General features: G+C 38.4%; 1 protein-coding gene across 1 annotated transcript in view; it reads right to left on the reverse strand.

Annotated features, from left to right (window-relative positions):
* Positions 1 to 18703, reverse strand: part of fer1l6 (fer-1 like family member 6) — a 43139-nt gene that overhangs the window by 8148 nt on the left and 16288 nt on the right. The window contains exons 28-44 of the mRNA XM_042494152.1: positions 18168 to 18393; positions 17516 to 17694; positions 16570 to 16692; positions 16438 to 16486; positions 16254 to 16298; positions 15110 to 15210; positions 14716 to 14844; positions 13684 to 13824; positions 12925 to 13052; positions 12069 to 12239; positions 11323 to 11477; positions 10543 to 10786; positions 9836 to 9934; positions 8249 to 8369; positions 8048 to 8168; positions 7801 to 7958; positions 7588 to 7688 (exon numbers count right to left, since the gene is read on the reverse strand). Coding sequence (XP_042350086.1) covers positions 7588 to 7688; positions 7801 to 7958; positions 8048 to 8168; positions 8249 to 8369; positions 9836 to 9934; positions 10543 to 10786; positions 11323 to 11477; positions 12069 to 12239; positions 12925 to 13052; positions 13684 to 13824; positions 14716 to 14844; positions 15110 to 15210; positions 16254 to 16298; positions 16438 to 16486; positions 16570 to 16692; positions 17516 to 17694; positions 18168 to 18393 — 2291 coding nt within the window. The remainder of the gene's footprint in view (positions 1 to 7587; positions 7689 to 7800; positions 7959 to 8047; positions 8169 to 8248; positions 8370 to 9835; positions 9935 to 10542; positions 10787 to 11322; positions 11478 to 12068; positions 12240 to 12924; positions 13053 to 13683; positions 13825 to 14715; positions 14845 to 15109; positions 15211 to 16253; positions 16299 to 16437; positions 16487 to 16569; positions 16693 to 17515; positions 17695 to 18167; positions 18394 to 18703) is intronic.

The following is an 18703-nucleotide window of genomic DNA, read 5'->3' on the forward strand; positions in this document are numbered from 1 at the left end:
AAAAACACTCTAATTTGGCATGTTCAAAAAACCACCAAAAATGCAAGGCTATAGTATGGCAAAAATGTCAAAATATGACATCTCCAAAAAAAACTGCTGAAAAAACTGTTGAAACATGCATAAAATAGCCCCCAAAACAACGCCATGGCGATTAAAGTTGCAAAAATTGACCAAAAACACTCTAAACTGGCATGCTGAAAAAGTCACTCAAAATGCAAGGCTATAGTATGGCAAAAATGTCAAAATATGACCTCTCCCAAAAACTGCTGAAAACTGTTGAAACATGCATAAAATAGCCCCCAAAACAACGCCATGGTGATTAAAGTTGCAAAAATGACCAAAAACACTCTAATCTGGCATGTCGAAAAAACACCCAAAATGCAAGGCTATAGTATGGCAAAAATGTCAAAATATGACCTCTCCCAAAAACTGCTGAAAACTGTTGAAACATGCATAAAATAGCCCCCAAAACAACGCCATGGCAATTAAAGTTGCAAAAAAAGACCAAAAACACTCTAATTTGGCATGTTGAAAAAACAACCCAAAATGCAAGGCTATAGTATGGCAAAAATGTCAAAATATGACATCTCTCCAAAAACTGCTGAAAACTGTTGAAACATGCATAAAATAGCCCCCAAAACAACGCCATGGCGATTGAAGTTGCAAAATTGACCAAAAAAACACTCTAAACTGGCATGTTGAAAAAGTCCACTCAAAATGCAAGGCTATAGTATGGCAAAAATGTCAAAATATGACCTCTCCCAAAAACTGCTGAAAAACTGTTGAAACATGCATAAAATAGCCCCCAAAACAACGCCATGGTGATTAAAGTTGCAAAAATGACCAAAAACACTCTAATTTGGCATGTTGAAAAAAAAACGACCCAAAATGCAAGGCTATAGTATGGCAAAAATGTCAAAATATGACCTCTCCCAAAAACTGCTGAAAAACTGTTGAAACATGCATAAAATAGCCCCCAAAACAACGCCATGGCAATTAAAGTTGCAAAAATGACCAAAAAAACACTCTAATTTGGCATGTTGAAAAAATCCACCAAAATGCAAGGCTATAGTATGGCAAAAATGTCAAAATATGACCTCTCCCAAAAACTGCTGAAAACTGTTGAAACATGCATAAAATAGCCCCCAAAACAACGCCATGGTGATTAAAGTTGCAAAAATGACCAAAAACACTCTAATTTGGCATGTTGAAAAAAACGACCCAAAATGCAAGGCTATAGTATGGCAAAAATGTCAAAATATGACATCTCCAAAAAACTGCTGAAAACTGTTGAAACATGCATAAAATAGCCCCCAAAACAACGCCATGGCAATTAAAGTTGCAAAAAAGACCAAAAACACTCTAATTTAGTATGTTGAAAAAAAACAACCCAAAATGCAAGGCTATAGTATGGCAAAAATGTCAAAATATGACATCTTCCAAAAACTGCCGAAAACTGTTGAAACATGCATAAAATAGCCCCCAAAACAACGCCATGGCGATTGAAGTTGCAAAATTGACCAAAAAACACTCTAAACTGGCATGCTGAAAAAGTCACTCAAAATGCAAGGCTATAGTATGGCAAAAATGTCAAAATATGACCTCTCCCAAAAACTGCTGAAAACTGTTGAAACATGCATAAAATAGCCCCCAAAACAACGCCATGGTGATTAAAGTTGCAAAAATGACCAAAAACACTCTAATCTGGCATGTCGAAAAAACGACCCAAAAAATGCAAGGCTATAGTATGGCAAAAATGTCAAAATATGACCTCTCCCAAAAACTGCTGAAAACTGTTGAAACATGCATAAAATAGCCCCCAAAACAACGCCATGGCAATTAAAGTTGCAAAAAAGACCAAAAACACTCTAATTTAGTATGTTGAAAAAACAACCCAAAATGCAAGGCTATAGTATGGCAAAAATGTCAAAATATGACCTTTCCCAAAAACTGCTGAAAACTGTTGAAACATGCATAAAATAGCCCCCAAAACAACGCCATGGCGATTAAAGTTGCAAAATTGACCAAAAACACTCTACTTTGCCATGTTGAAAAAACGACCCAAAATGCAAGGCTATAGTATGGCAAAAATGTCAAAATATGACATCTCCCAAAAACTGCCGAAAACTGTTGAAACATGCATAAAATACCCCCCAAAACAACGCCATGGTGATTAAAGTTGCAAAAATGACCAAAAACACTCTACTTTTGGCATGTTGAAAAAAACGACCAAAAATGCAAGGCTATAGTATGGCAAAAATGTCAAAATATGACATCTTCCAAAAACTGCCGAAAACTGTTGAAACATGCATAAAATAGCCCCCCAAAACAACGCCATGGCGATTAAAGTTGCAAAAATGGCCAAAAACACTCTAATCTGGCATGTTGAAAAAATCACTCAAAATGCAAGGCTATAGTATGGCAAAAATGTCAAAATATGACATCGCCCAAAAACTGCTGAAAAGTGTTGAAACGTGCATAAAATAGCCCCCAAAACAACGCCATGGCGATTAAAGTTGCAAAATTGACCAAAAACACTCTACTTTGCCATGTTGAAAAAACGACCCAAAATGCAAGGCTATAGTATGGCAAAAATGTCAAAATATGACATCTCCCAAAAACTGCTGAAAACTGTTGAAACATGCATAAAATAGCCCCCAAAACAACGCCATGGCACATTTTAAAGTTGCAAAAATGATAAAAAACACTCTAATTTGGCATGTTCAAAAAACACCAAAAATGCAAGGCTATAGTATGGCAAAAATGTCAAAATATGACATCTCCCAAAAACTGCTGAAAACTGTTGAAACATGCATAAAATAGCCCCCAAAACAACGCCAGGGCATTTAAAGTTGCAAAAATGATAAAAAACACTCTAACTTTGGCATGTTCAAAAAACCACCCAAAATGCAAGGCTATAGTATGGCAAAAATGTCAAAATATGACATCTCCAAAAAACTGCCGAAAACTGTTGAAACATGCATAAAATAGCCCCCAAAACAACGCCATGGCGATTAAAGTTGCAAAAATGACCAAAAACACTCTACTTCTGGCATGTTGAAAAAATCACCAAAAATGTAAGGCTATACTATGGCAAAAATGTCAAAATATGACATTTCCCTAAATAGCTAAAAACAGCTGAAAATTGCATAGTTTAGCTGATGAAAACAACCCATGGCTAGTTGAATGGTCAAAAACAACATCAAAACACTCTATAGCATGTTGAAAATAATTTCACATTCCAGGCAAAGTGCAAAAACGCCAAAGCAGGAAGAAAAGTTGAAAACTGTTCAAAACATGCACATCCCCAGACCATCCAGTGAGGGGAGACGTAAAGTGAAGAGAGTGATGAGGCGACAGACATCCATGTAGAAAGAACAACTGATCATGCTGTGTGTGCTTTTTGGGGATGTTTTATGACTTTTCTTGCTGAAAACTGTTGAAAATTCTGTAAAAATTTGTCACTCCTGTAAAGCTGTATTAGATTTTTGTTTGTGAAAAAATCTATGAATAAAGCCTGCCTCGAGCAGTTTTTTAACCTGTGTCTACTGTCCCTGGGTGCACGCCTTTTTATCCTTCTCAGAATCAGGTGAGTGGTTAAAAGACAAACATAAAAACAGGTTGCTGGAAAAAACCAAACTTCCAGTTTGCTGCTAGGCTTTTGCTGACCATGGTAGATGTCAAAATTTATTCAACGTCAAAACCATATTAGAATGTTTTTTGACCAAACGTTTTGCAGCATTCTGTGTCATTCAGCAGGCTATTTATGCAGTTTTTGTCAACATAGCCTTGCATCTTTGTGTTTTTTGAACATGCCCCCAAATTAGAGTGTTTTTTTGGTCAAGTTTTTGCAAAAACACTCTAATCGCCATGGTGTTGTTTTGGGGGCTATTTTATGCAAAACGTTTCAACATTTTCCCAGCAGTTTTTGGGAGATGTCACTTTTGGCATTTTTGCCATACTATAGCCTTGCACGCCATGGTGATTTTTTCAAAACATGCCAAATTAGAGTAATTTTTTGAAAAAACAACCTTTGCAAACTTTAATGTGCCCACGACATTGCTATTTTGGGGGTTATTTTATGCATGTTTCAACAGTTTTAAACAGTTTTTGGGAGATGTCATATTTTCACATTTTTGCCATACTATAGCCTTGCATTTTTTGGTGTTGAATTTTTTCAACATGCCAAATTAGAGTGTTTTTGGTCATTTTTGCAACTTGCATAAAATAGCCCCCAAAACATCGCCATGGCGTTGTTTTTGGGGGCTATTTTATGCATGTGAAAAAACACTTTTCAGCAGTTTTTGGGCAAAGATGTCAATAATATGCATTTTTGCCATACTATAGCCTTACCCCCCAAAACAACGCCATGGTCGTTTTTTTCAACATGCCAAATTAGAGTGTTTTTGGGCATTTTTTTTTGCAAAAAATCACCATGGCGTTGTTTTGGGGGCTATTTTATGCAAAAATGTTTCAACAGTTTTCATCTTCCAACAGTTTTTAGGAGATGTCACTTTTGACATTTTTGCCCCCATACTATAGCCTTGCATTTTTGGTGATTTTTTCAAAATGCCTAAATTAGAGTGTTTTTGGTCATCTTTGCAAAAAACTTTAAATGCCCTGGCTATAGTTTTGGGGGCTATTTATGCGCATTTTTCAACATATGTATGAACAAAATACACCAAAGGCTTTTTCAACAGTTTTTGGAGATGTCATATTTTGACATTTTTGCCATACTATAGCCTTGCACTCTTTTTGGTGCATTTTGAAAACATGCCAAATTGCAAGTGCTTTTTGGGTCATTTTTGCAACTTTAATCGCATGGCGTTGTGCGTTTGGGGGCTATTTTACGCATGTTTCAACAGTTTTTCAAAGCAGTTTTTGGGAGATGTCATGGCATTTGAAAATTTTTGCCATAAAAATAGCCAAGGCATTTTAGTATGGCAAAACATGCCAAAATTGAGAGTGTTTTTGAAAATGTTTTGCGTAACTTTACCCCCAAAACAATGGCCATAGGTTGTTTTGGGGGCTATTTTATGCATGTTTAACAGTTTTCAGCAGTTTTTGGGAGATGTCATATTTTGACATTTTGCCATAAAAATAGCCTTGCATTTTTTTGGTGATTTTTCAACATGCCAATTAAGAGTGTTTTTGGTCATTTTTGTTTAAAAACTTTACAAATGCCATGGCGGTGTTTTGGGGGTTATTTTATGCATGTTTCAAACAGACATCTCCCAAAAGCAGTTTTTGGGAGATGTCATTAAATTTTGACATTTTTGCCCATACTATAGCCTTGCATTTTTGTGTTTTTTTCAAACATGCCAAATTAGAGTGTTTTTTGGTCATTTTTGCAACTTTAAACCATGGCGTTGTTTTGGGGGCTATTTTATGCATGTTTTCAACAGTTTTCAGCAGTTTTTATGGAGATGTCATATTTTGACATTTTTGCCATACTATAGCCTTGCATTTTTTGGTGATTTTTTCAACATGCCAAATTAGAGTGTTTTTGGTCATTTTTGCAAACTTTAATCCCCATGGCGTTGTTTTGGGGGTTATTTTATGCATGATTTCAACAGTTTTCAACAGTTTTTAGGAGATGTCATATTTTGACATTTTTGCCATACTATAGCCTTGCTTTTTGGTGATTTTTTCAACATGCCAAATTAGAGTGTTTTTCACTCCTGGTCATTTTTGCAACTTTAATCGTCCATGGCGGTTTTTGGATATTATTTTATGCATGCCTGCCAACAGTTTTCAAGCAGTGTTTTTGGGAGCACGCCTTTTCATATTTTGACATTTTTGCCATACTATAGCCTTGCATTTTTTTGGGTTGTTTTTTCAACATGCCAAATTAGAGTGTTTTTGGCCATTTTTGCAACTTTAATCGTCATGGCGTTGTTTTGGGGGCTATTGTATGAATGTTTCAACAGTTTTCAGCAGTTTTTAGGAGATGTCATATTTTGACATTTTTGCCATACTATAGCCTTGTATTTTTGGTGGTTTTTTGAACATGCCAAATTAGAGTGTTTTTGGTCATTTTTGACACTTTAAATGCCATGGCATTGTTTTGGGGGCTATTTTATGCATGTTTCAACAGTTTTCAGCAGTTTTTGGGAGATGTCATATTTTGACATTTTTGCCATACTATAGCCTTGCATTTTAGGTGTTTTTTTCAACATGCAAGATTAAATTGTTTTTGGTCGTTTTTGCAATTTTGAATGCCATGGTGTGTCTTTGGGGGCTATTTCATGCATGTTTCAACAGTTTTCAGCAGTTTTTGGGAGATGTCATATTTTGACATTTTTGCCATACTATAACTTTGCGTTTTTTCAACACGCAAGATTAGTGTTTTTGTCAGTATTAAAAATTTTAATCACCATGGTTTTTCTTTGAGGGCTGTTTTATGCATGTTTCAACATTTTTAAGCAATTTTTGGGGAATGTCATATTTTTACATTTTTGCCATAATTTAGCCTTGCATTTTAGGTCGTTTTTTTCAATATGCCAGAGATTAGAGTGTCTTTGGCTGTTTTTGCAACATTCTATGATATGGCGTTTTCAGGGCACGTTATTTTATGCAGTTTCAATACTCTAGGGAAATGTCATAATTTTGTATGACTTTCGCGGCTGTTTTTTAGATCATTTTATGACGTTTTGGGGTATTCTTTTACATGCTATACCATGACATGTCTTGACTTGCTTTACTATGATGTTTTCAGCTGTTCTTAGGACATGTCATATTTGAACATTTTCCAATAGTGTGACATTTTTGGTTTTTTTTTTTCAACATGATATATTATGTTGTTTTTCAGCTGATTTTAGGACGTCATATTTTGACATAATAAACTATGATGTTTTTGGTGGTTTTGTGGTATTTCGGGTAATTTTGGTTAACTTTTGACGACATGCTATACTATGATGTTTTTTGGTCATTGTTTGGGTCTCTTGATTTTTTTAAAGATTATTTTTTTGGCTTTTACTTTTATTTGAGATAGGACAGACATAGTGTGAAAGGGGAAGGGAGAGGGGATGACATGCAATGCCTTGGCGGCAATCGAACCTGTGACCAGGAACCTGTGGAAAGGACACAGCCATGGGGTGTCTGCTCCACCAACCAAGCTACAGGACGCCCTGTTTTTCGTTCATTTTTGATGACATATTATACCATGACGTTTTTGTTTAGTTTGGGTTGATTTCTGACGACATACTATACTTTGAAGTTTTTGCATCATTTCGGGTCATTTTTTAAGACATACTATACTATGACTTTTTTATGCTATTTTGGATCACATAGTTTAATATGACATTTTCATGCCATTTTGGACAACAAACTCTAGTATGATGTTGTTACAGTGTTTTGGGCTACTTACTTAAATATGACTTTTTAAATTGATTTTTATTACCAAAATTATAGTTCGATTTTTTTCAGACTGTTTTGGTCCACATACTATGGTATGGCATTTTTCTCCATTTTAAATGAAATCCTATTTTATGACACTTTCTTCACTATGCCTCATAGGCTCCTCTACGCAGTTAAAGGAACATACACTTCTACACAAAACACACACACACTATCAGAGAGTCTTACTTTGGTTTTGGCAGTGGTTCTGGCTCCTTCCTGGCTTTGCCAACAGGATTTTTCTCCGCCTCTTCAGCCGTCACAAGATGGAACTCTGCCTCCACCTTCCCCTGATGCATTCAAAGCACAAGATGCACCCATCAATGTTTCAACAACTGTTTGTTAAGCTGTGTGATATGCTCTGTGTTTATGGTGGTTTAAACAGTGAGTATGTGTACGGACCGTCAGCTCTCCAGACTTGCTAAAGGGCCACCAGCCTCTTGCTCTCTTCTGCTGGAAGATGGAGATCCTCTCTGTGCCATCCGTCAGCATTTCCGTCTTACATGACTTTGCTGTCTTTGCCCCCCGAGGGAAACCATGGAGGTTTAACTCCAGAGTGCCTACATGCACAATCAGGCAAACATTTTATCAGTCAAATTTAAAAAGAACGGTTTAACATAGATATACATGTAGAAGCAGTCACACCCACCTAAGAAATCATCAGAGGAGAGCGTCTCGAAGTCCCAGACCTGCAAAATGAGGATGGCAGGAATCTTCTGCTCCGTTTTCTCCAGAGAGAAAATATGCTCTTTCTTCCTCACCACTACAACCTGTGAGAGAGAGGCAGGTGTTAATAATAACTCAACTGGGTTAGTGAGGAGTGACCCCACATCTGTGTATTTGTCAGTACCTTCTCAGCAGGCAGGTAGTGGAAGGGGAAGACAAAGCGCCAGTTGAAGTTTCCTTCACCAGTCAGAGAGTTGTGGTGGACGTCTGTCTCCTGTCTGTCGTCCTCTAAACCTTTCAACCAGCTACAGAGAGATGGACAGCAGCAGTGTTGGCATGGGGATTTTTATACAGTTAAAGGGATAGAGTTGGGATCTTCTGAAGTGGGGTTGTATGAGGTACCTATCCATAGTTAGAGTATTTCATAAAGTAGCTGTCAGTTGGCACGACTCCACTTTGGAGAAGCAGGCTGAAGTCCAAAATGAAAGCTGCACATTATTAACAATATTTTCACTGCTTTACCGTGCTGTTTGACAGCAACTTCCAACAGGAAACTGAGGCCATCATATCTTCAAGAACAGACACTATTGAGAAAAACTGTGATTTAACATAGTTGAGCTCAAGAGCAACTGGTCTACTGCTGCCTCCATCTGTCATTTTGTTTGTGTTACTGTCAAACTTAAGATTCACCAAGTCACACAATAACACAAAAAATAAAGGATTGATGCAGCGGTCAACCTGCAGCTCCTGTGTTTAGCAAGCCAAAATTACTTGTTTGTCAATAGAGTCTGGTGGCTTTGAAAATAGCATAGATTAGGAAATGAAGTTTAGGGCTGCCCCTTGAAAGTCAGAGATTTAAATCATCAATGGAAGATCAGAAAGTGCGCTCTTCACTTTACACTTTTCTGTAGCCCAGGCAGCTGCGGACATGATGCAGCATCCTGGAGGAGGAGAGACTGCACCATAAGGCTCCAAATCAACGTTACCTTCTGCCGTCTACTTTAAAGTGGTGAATTTACAGCTCAGAGCAACTTAATATAATACAGTCTCTGACTTTTTTTTTTAATATCTAGTGTTTGTAAAAACTGTTGCTACACATTTCTGATCCTTTGTTAATGCAGATAACATGTTTACTATATTACGTGACAGTCGCTGTCACATTGAACCCTTTAAAAGCTTATATGGGAAAAGAGAAATAAAAATGGTTGAATATTCATGTTAGGATGTCCAACTGGTGGAAGGCCCAAGGGCAGACTCAGAACACGTTGGAGGGATTATATATCTCGTCTGGCCTGGGAATGCCTTGGGGTCCCCTGGAGGAGCTGGAATGCATAGCTGGGGAGAGGGATGTCTGCAGTACTTTGCTCAGCCTGCTGCCCCCGCAATTTGGCCTCAGATAAGCGACAATGGATGGATGAATATTCATTTTGAATAACCAAATTTAAATAAACTTGCATACTTCTTAGTTGAGTACAGCCCTGCTGAAATCATAACAGACTTCAGAACGGGCTGTCTGACAGAAAGGTAAAGTAGTAAATATATTCTCAATATAGCGTACACCTACATTTCTTAAACCTTTTTTTAGGTGGCTGAAATATGTTTTCCGGCTGACCCCCTCCACAGCAGAATATTGCTTAGCTTTTGTGTCTGCTCTCCTGCTGTCCGCATCAAACTGGGGCTCTGACTTACACTGTAGACTATGGATAACTACCTCAAACAACCCTAATTAAAAAAATTAGAGAAATGTATGTGTACAACAGTTTGTAGTTACCCTTTGACATAGATATCACTGGACTGTTGACCGGTCAGAAAGCTGGTGTCCTCCAGAATCACATCCTCTGTGTTCCAGATGATCATACGCAGCTCATACCTAAACACACACACACACACACACACACACACACACACACACACACACACAAAAGAAAATAATCAGGAACTGCTTCTGCAGCATTTAGATGCTACAGCAACAAACTCTTGTCTTCCTCACACCACAACGCTCCCCTAAAGAAATGAACAATGATTCATACAATAATCAGTGATCTGTAGGTGATGAATGTCACCAGAAGTTAAGCTTAAAAAAAGATAAATGACTACAAATACTACAACCAAAAGAGTAATTATGATTTTTGCTTCATCAGCTTTTCCAGTATTCTCTTCCGGCTTTCAGAATAAAAGTGTATTTTACAGTAATAGTGAGTCTGAAGGTAATATTTCTTCCACATTACTATTTCTCAAAATAAATTATAAATTCCTGTATTTTTGGATTCTTTATTGGTGTAAGGATGAAGTATGAGCCAAGTGTTTTGAAATACATTTTGTCATTCTTATAATAACAATGATAATAATATTAATAATGAGTATATTTTGAAAAACTGAGGCTAATGGAACAGATAGAAAGTTTTAAGGATTATCACTGCCTGCTTTTATTTTAAAGCAGGATTTGTGAACCTGATAAAAAAAATCAAAAAAGCATACTTTCTGTTGTCTGAGAGTAAAGTTTGTAAAAATGTTTTGATCTTATCAGGTATTGCACTCGGAGAACAGTGTACTCTGGCAGACAGTGTTAAAACAAATACCTGGTCCATGCCCGGCCGAGCCTTGTTGAACAGAGTTCTGGTCTCAATGTGTTCTGGTACCAGTTTGCATCCCACCACTGGGATCTCTGCCCAGCGGTGCAGGATCTTCAGGGACAGGTGCTCATAGGACTCCAGTGGCTCATCTGCAACATGTACCACACATTATCAATAATGTCACACAAACATAAACACCACAAAACACCACATACACCCCTCGTCCTGCTCTATTTTTCTCTTTTTCTGCACAGCCCCAAAACAGCTTAAAACTATGTGGAACTGTGCAAAAATCCCGGTACAGTCTGTTCAGAAATAAATGAATACCTCATTGTACCAAAGCAATGCAGCTGTGGGTGTTTTTACTTTGCACATTAACCCTTTGAAACCTGAGAAAATTGGCTTGATTTCTTTCAAAACCATGGGAGGAAGGCAATGAGCAATAACAGATGAAATTACCCACAATTAGCAATCAATTAGTAAAAAGGACAAGAAATTTACCTGGAAATTAGTAATAAAAAATGAATACATATGTAAATATATATAGTTTTTCCACAGAAAATTTTCCCTAGGTTTTTAAAAATTATTTTTAAAATCTACTGAGGCATTTACTTTTGCTCAAGAGGAAGAAAATCTCTTTCACAGCACTTTCACAGACCAAGAGCAAGATGTGTTCAGTCTTTACCTTCATGTATGAAGAGCGTCTTGCCAGTGAAAACTTTGCCAGCCACAGTGATGCGTCCAGGTCTGAACTGGGGATCGCTCAGATCGTTCTCTCTGCACAGCTTAGTCAGCAGCTCGGACGGCTTCAGACAGTCTCTCCAGGCGTTATAACCGTCTCTAACACACAGACACAGAGGGAGCAGAGGAGAAACAGTAACCTGATTTAGTATGGTTTTAACCATTTAAAACCTGAGCAAATTAAGCTGATTTCTTTTAAAATCATGGGTAGAAGGCAACTTAACAAGACATGCCCCCAAAAAATAGCAAGTTAATAGTAAGGAGTCACAAAAAAATTACCAGAAAATAAGATTAAAAAGAAAAAGAAAAGGAAATAGGAAAAGATCCTGAAAATGGAAACAAGTATACTAAATGACATAATTTAAAAATCTAATTCTAATAATTATAAATATAGAAACAAACAGTTTGCTCTGGTTTCAGAGGCTTAAACAGCTTGTGAAAGGCATCTGAACGCAAACAAGAAAAATGATCCAGGTTTCAAAGGGTTACTAAAAGCAAAGGTAACAGGACGGTCTTTTCTCCTTCAATTAAATATATTTGTTCATATTAAAATGATAAACCAAATAAGAGCACAGAGTTGAGGATACTCTAACCGGCAGGATGATAATGAACCTAAAAGAACCAAGTTAAAAAAAATAACTCAGGTTCACGATCAGAGGGAGCTGCAGGAAGGCAAACAGCCAGACTCACATGCTGTACTCGGTGGGGAGTCCACAGGTGGCTCTGTGTCGGCTGTAGAATCTGTTCTCCAGGTCGATTCGAGTCTCTCCTATCAGGTCGTCCCCTCCCACCATGTCATGGTCATAGATCACCACCGTCAGCAGAGACTCCTGAGGAAACTTTGCATGAATCTCAAAAGACCTGAACGCAAAAAGGAAGGAAAAGTTATGTGTCAGACTTACAGCTGAGGTAGGCTGTTAAATTTTGGCATCATTGGGCAAAAATCCCAAAATAAACTTTAAGCATTTAAGAGAGAAAACTACACTTCTGCACCTCCTCTTGGCTCTGTTTTTAAGCTTTAGAAAATCTAGCCAGTGACGGGAGACTCTGGCCAATCATCAGTCATGTCAGAGAGAGGGCGTTCATATCGGCTGTTCTGTGAATGCAGATGCACGTGCACATAACTTCGGTATAAGACTGAAAGACTCCCAATTGATTATTTCATTTTTCATATTGCTTTTGGTTGATTTACTGCTTACTTTATCCTTACTGGTCCATTGTTTGCTTGTTTGTTTACCTTTCTGAATTACATGACTTCTGTATTTGTTTATTATCCATCTTTAAGTGTGGTCCTTATAAACCCCAAAGGGTTTCTTAATCTAACTTTATCAACAAGGGAGTTGAAAAGAGAGTTGAGTGGCATTTTAGACACATACAAAGGTTGTACAAAGCTTTTGAAACCAATGTAACAGATGGTGTGTCATGCTAAATGCCAATAAAAAGTACATTATAAAAAAAGAAAAGAGAGTTGAACAGTAAACAAAGGAGAGTGTATTTTCTACTTTTCTATTTTTTTTCCTTTTCAACATTTATGGCCATCATTCACCTTCCAAACACAGGATTCAGCTGTTTAGGGATGTAGTTGTCTCTGTCTTTGATTTCATTTTTGCCGAGCCGAATAACGATGTAAGGGTCGGCCTTCCCATCGGGATCAGCTGGGTGCAGGTTAGATGCCTGGAGAGTGATGAAAGAACATTAACACAACGGTAAATACTTTAATTTAGTCTCATACTACCCCATGTGTGCAACGTACATATTCTCATATTATATTCTCCCCATGTTAACATGACTTTTCACTGGCTTTCTTCACATTAACAGACCAGCATGTTCAATATGTTTGAAATTGCATGCAACAATATAATAATCTGGGAGGACATCGAAATCATGTTATTTTTAAAAATACATTACTAAATAAACGGAATTTAGATCATGGTTTGTCTGGTTAAAATGCATTTAATGTTTGAGACTTGATTAAAAGTTTGCACTTTTATCATGACCTCTGAGTAAATGTGTTGTTGATGCAACATGAATGATATGTTTCATTTATGAAATTGATAAAAAAAAAACAATAAAGAAGTGACCCTCAGTAGGTGAAATAAGACCCAGCAGGGACTAAAGGGGATCCATTATCCTCATTTTAAAGAATTAAAGAGTATTTGTTCCTTTGTTTTAAATCACCACATTTTCTCCTTTTTGGTTTCTGGGTATTTTCCGTGCAAAGTGCACCTCAGCAGCTGTGCATGCTAGGAATAATTCATAGTAAACTCTTTAAACAGAAAGCCGAGTCTTAGAAATTAGGACGCACGGAGACGACGTAAACCCGTATGAGGACTTGGACCGGGTTGTTTGAAGGGATTCCTCTGCTGACTCTGAAGTCTCCGGTGTCCGTGGCTTCGTCCCAGTCCTCCGGTTCATCGTCAATCAGTTTGTAAAGGCAGAATTTCCCCTGCAGGGAAGCGTAAGCACACAGTGGAACAAATCAGCAGTGAAGATATGTCACAGAGCAGGCCAGTCACAGCTGCCCTATACATGTTTCCAGGATTTTAGGACATTTCTGGGATGCAGGGCGTTTTCTAGGATTTTAGGATGTTTCTAGGATTTTAAGATGTTTCTGGGTTTCTGAGAACATTTATAGAATTTTATGATATTTCTAGGATCTAAGGACGTTGGTCTTAATCACATGATAAGTATGTGGCCTGAAATGCCACTTCGTCATAACTATATTAAATGTTCATAAATATTCATGGTAGCATAAACTAGTGGGTGGACTTTTCCTTTTTTTCTTTTGTATTATCTTTCGGCCAGAACCTATTTTTTTGTCGTTTGAATGTGTGTGCTTTTGTGAACGTTTAAAAAAAAACAAACGGTGGTACCTGTACCGCTGGCGACATGCCAACTACATCTAGTGCTACGAAGAGGAATCTCCAAAAATACATTTTCTTGTAGATATATTAATTGTATATTATGCTTTCAAAATACTTCAACATTTAAAATAAGGATACTTATATTACGAGATCCCTAAAAGTAATTAAAAATATTTTTTTTCTCTCGTGAGATATTTTTGTTTCCCTATCACCCTACTATGTCATCATGTTCATGAATGTTGCACATGCATAAGTCCATGATTAGCTAAACTGTGATGGCAAGATAGTAGTTGGAGGTAAAATGAAGTTTAAAATAACACGAGAGTGGATCAGGAGGAAAATACTGAGCTGAGCCCTGACGAAACCGACGAGGCCGTGATGATATTGGACAGCATATCATTTTCTCAGGTGGTACGTGGTGTAAAATGTTTAAGAACCACAGCCATAGATGACATATAACATTATTGCCTCACCTTAAATTTGCCAACAAATCTCTCCTCAGTTGCCCCTTCTTCCTCATTGGCTTTCCCTCTGAACAGCTCGTATGTGTTCACCCAGTCATCAAAAGGCCCAAACTCTGCCTCCAGCTCCTTGTTGAACAGCTGCAAAGAGATTGTCAGCATCACTGCACTGAACGTGCTCTGACATTAATCAGAACCAAGATAGCACTTGGGTTTTTCTTCTTTTTTTTTCAAGAAAGCACATATTTGTAAAATTTTCATATTTAATCCAGTGAACAGGTGAAACACAACAGATTTCTGCAATGCCTGTCTGCAGGGTGCTACAGTGCTGTTTCATTCCCAGCATCGTGTTTCAAAACACTCTCCTTCGATCTTTTTGGACTTTCAGCATTTGTGAACGGAGTACCTTGAGTGTGGCCAGTTTCGTAGGCAGCCCGAGGCTCGGCTCCAGAGTTCCTCTTCCTTTCTGTGTCTTCCTCTTTTTGTCTCCATCTGAGAAACTGCCGACTGATGGAACAAGCAAGACGTATTTCAGTGTTAAACATTGACACAAAGGATGTGTAGATAAAGCAAAAACATTTATTTACATTGAGGTCTGCAAAGCAGTTAACAGCAGGGAAATAACTACACTCAGTCCTTTTTCAATAACTTGAGAACCTCCATGCTCCAAAGAGTCATTTAGAAACCTATGAGTGATGTTTGTGATTTAAACCAAGTTCCACTCATCTTCAGAAGAAACACAAAATATGAAAAAGTTCCTTGTTAGAGGGGAACTCTGGTATTTTCATCCTGGACCCTGTTTTCCCAAGTGACTTGTGGAAACAACAATTCTTTAAATTGGCCCAGTATTGAAAGGAAATGCTTTCAATACTTCATTTCTTCCTCATCTCTTTTCTTTCCTGTTTCATTTCTTTTTCACAATGCTGTCAAATTCTTCTAATAACAATCAGAGCCTGTCAACCTGTCACTTTAAGTGGATGTATATTAAAAGGGCTACTTTTCCTGAGTGGGTAAATTGCAGCGTGTTTGGTCGATGTCGGCTTCAGCCCTCTTGCTGGATAGTGAACTGATTTCAAAAATTATTGCTCCCACAAGTCACTTTGACACAAAAACGTGAAAATAGGGTTCAGGTTAAACAATAGTTTCCCCCAGTTCTCCTTTTAATGCATAAAACGTACCACCGTGTGTGTCAGGAGAAACAGATCCCCCAGAGTAAAATCATATTTAACTGCACACCCGTTAAAGTGGCAACCACCACTTTGTCCACTGCTGACGGTAACTGGAGGGTAACAATGGCAGCTACAGGGCAGATCATGCAGCGTGAGAACCACACATCCAGTACATCAACAGTGCCTGACAGATCTAGCCACACGGTTGTACCACAGAAACCAGTAAGAAAGAGTCAATCCCCAGAGCTTCCAGTTGTTAGTCAATGAGCTACCAAGCAGAATATTTTTCACCAAGGAAGTTAGAAGTTACACAAGGCCAAAAATGGCTGGAAAATGTCCCTTCATGACGCTACTTTTGTAGCTGCATGTCTTTGTCCTTACCCAAGGAGTCTATTCCATCGCTGAGCAAGCCCTGGTACGGCGAAGCTGCAATGAACAGTGTGTGTGTAGGTCAGAGGGGGATTAATGGGTCAGCCCCTTCTAAGACCAGTTTATTCGCAATATACATAACTGAGCGCCTTCAACATGACTAACGGACAAAACGTCACGCTAGAGGAGTTCTTACCTTCTTTTTCAAAGATCTGGGGGAATGGAGAGCCGTCCTTCTGTTTGGCCTGAAACAGGAGCATAACATGTTAATATTTTCTTTTGTTTCTAAATATATTTTTTTGCAAAAAACCTCAACAATCAGAGCTACCTGTTTCTCTACAGATGCGTAGTATTTGGACCACCAGTCGATGACACACTCTGCTGATTCGTCAGCGATGGTCCGTCTCCTCCGCTTGGTGGAGCGACCACGTGTGCTCTTTGCGCTGCTGTCCTGCATTTAAAATATACACAGCATTCACATGCAAAGAATATATAGCAACCAAACCGCCAGAATTCATGCTGGCGTACATTTCTGCAAACCACCGACACATTTTTGGGTTATTATGTATTCTTTAGGTTTCTTTTTTGTTTCCACAACCATGTGGTTAACGTGTGGCTAGATTGTGGCATAAAAGCCATGTAAAAGATTAAAAACAACAACAACAACAACAACAACAACAACAACAAAAAACACTGGAAGAGAAAAGATTATGTTTTGACTTAAATTACCAGGTTTTGTGGCACTATCCCAGCAGGAAATGCAGCAATGTGTTGGAAAAAACTACTGTTTTTTGTGGCCCGAACCTGGCAGGAAATGCATGAACGTCTTCACTATCACAGCAAAAAAGACAACTATGTCTGGCTAATAACAATTGCTTTTTGAGGCACTGTCTCTAGAGATAAAACGGCGACTGGTCTCTGAAAAGTCAGCAGGTTTGATGGCTAAAAAGTCGCTGAAAACACAGCAAAGGCTAAAAAAGGCCAGCCCATTTTGTTGTTTGTTGGTCTCAAACAGAGGTCTGCAGTGGTCTCACCTTGGTGCCAAACCGTCCACCATCCCCTCTACCTCCTGAAGACAGAGTCAACTCATATACATGCAACCAGAACTACATCACTTGGTATGATAAACATGTAACACACAAATGTAATGCAGCTGTGGTTTGCAGAAATGTTCAATGCCAACGCTTTCTTCTGACGACAGGCTGCATTTACACATTGATATAGTGTGTGATCCCTAAGAACAAAGTTATTTATGTAGTTATATATGCAGCAACCTTCATCCTTTTCTTCCTGGATTCTGGCTTAGGGCTGGGCGGGGCTGGAGGTGGAGGCGGAGGTGAAGGCGGAGGTGGAGGTGCAGGTGCAGGTGGCGGTTCTTCCTCCACAGTGATCAGGAAATCCTGATTTGTCAGTCCTGTAGTTGAGCTTGTTTCTGCAGCTTCCTGGGACGGTCCTGTTGGATAAGAGACAAAAATGAGATGAATATTCCTGTGGGACAATACCGAGATCAACTGAGCCCACTGGACTGGAGGATCAATCAGGCATACTTCATTATCATCATTACTATTTTGTAATCTTTCCAACAGGTATACTGACAAAAACATTTATCTTAAGGGCCGTTTGAAAAATGAGCAAAATGATTCGATTTCATTCAGAAAGATGGGGAGAAGGCAATAAACAATGTAACAACACATGGCCCAAAAATAGCGAGAAATTAGTGAAAAGTTACAAAAGCTTTCCTGAAAATAAGGGGTGCATAAAATATGTATATGTATATATGTTTTTTTCCCGTAACATACAAAATATATTATTATGATGATTTTGATTTTAGTTGTGTGGACATTTTCCTGCCCCATTCTCATGGCTAGTAGATAGCAACAAGTGTAGCTCTTTCATTGTCAACAGCACATTGGCCGCAAATATTACCCTCAGCGCTTTGTGGCTCTGGTGTCGCAGCGGGTCTAGTGGTTAATGTGACCGTGGGTGGTTCGTGTATCTGTACAGGAGCAGGCGGGGCTGGGGGTGGGGTGTATTTGAAGGCCTTGAGGTTGTTGATAATATGGTTTCCAACCAAAGTGCTGCGACCAAAAGCCCGCCAGTCCACGACAGTGATGCTGAGAGGAGGATGGAGAAGTTCGTTCTCTGGTAACTCCTAAAGACAGCACAACAAAAAAGAGGTTTTGTGTTATTAAAAGGAGATTGGGATTTGTTGTGATGTTGGATTGCAACAATTAATAAAAATTCAACCAACCATGACTTCTGCATTGACCTTGCAATTTTGTCCAATTACTACAATTTTTCCACTAATTTGACCAACCACTACAGCTTCCCCTGAGTTTCACCAATCATAGCAGATCTTTGCAGAATGTCACCAAACTGGTTGTGAAGATTCAGACACGAGCAACACAAACTTCTCACGTTTAGCAACAAAATTACTGCTGAAGACCATGAAAGGCAATTCC

This window comes from Plectropomus leopardus, chromosome 10 (assembly GCF_008729295.1).
Source record: "Plectropomus leopardus isolate mb chromosome 10, YSFRI_Pleo_2.0, whole genome shotgun sequence".
Classification (NCBI taxonomy): Eukaryota; Metazoa; Chordata; class Actinopteri; order Perciformes; family Serranidae; genus Plectropomus; species Plectropomus leopardus.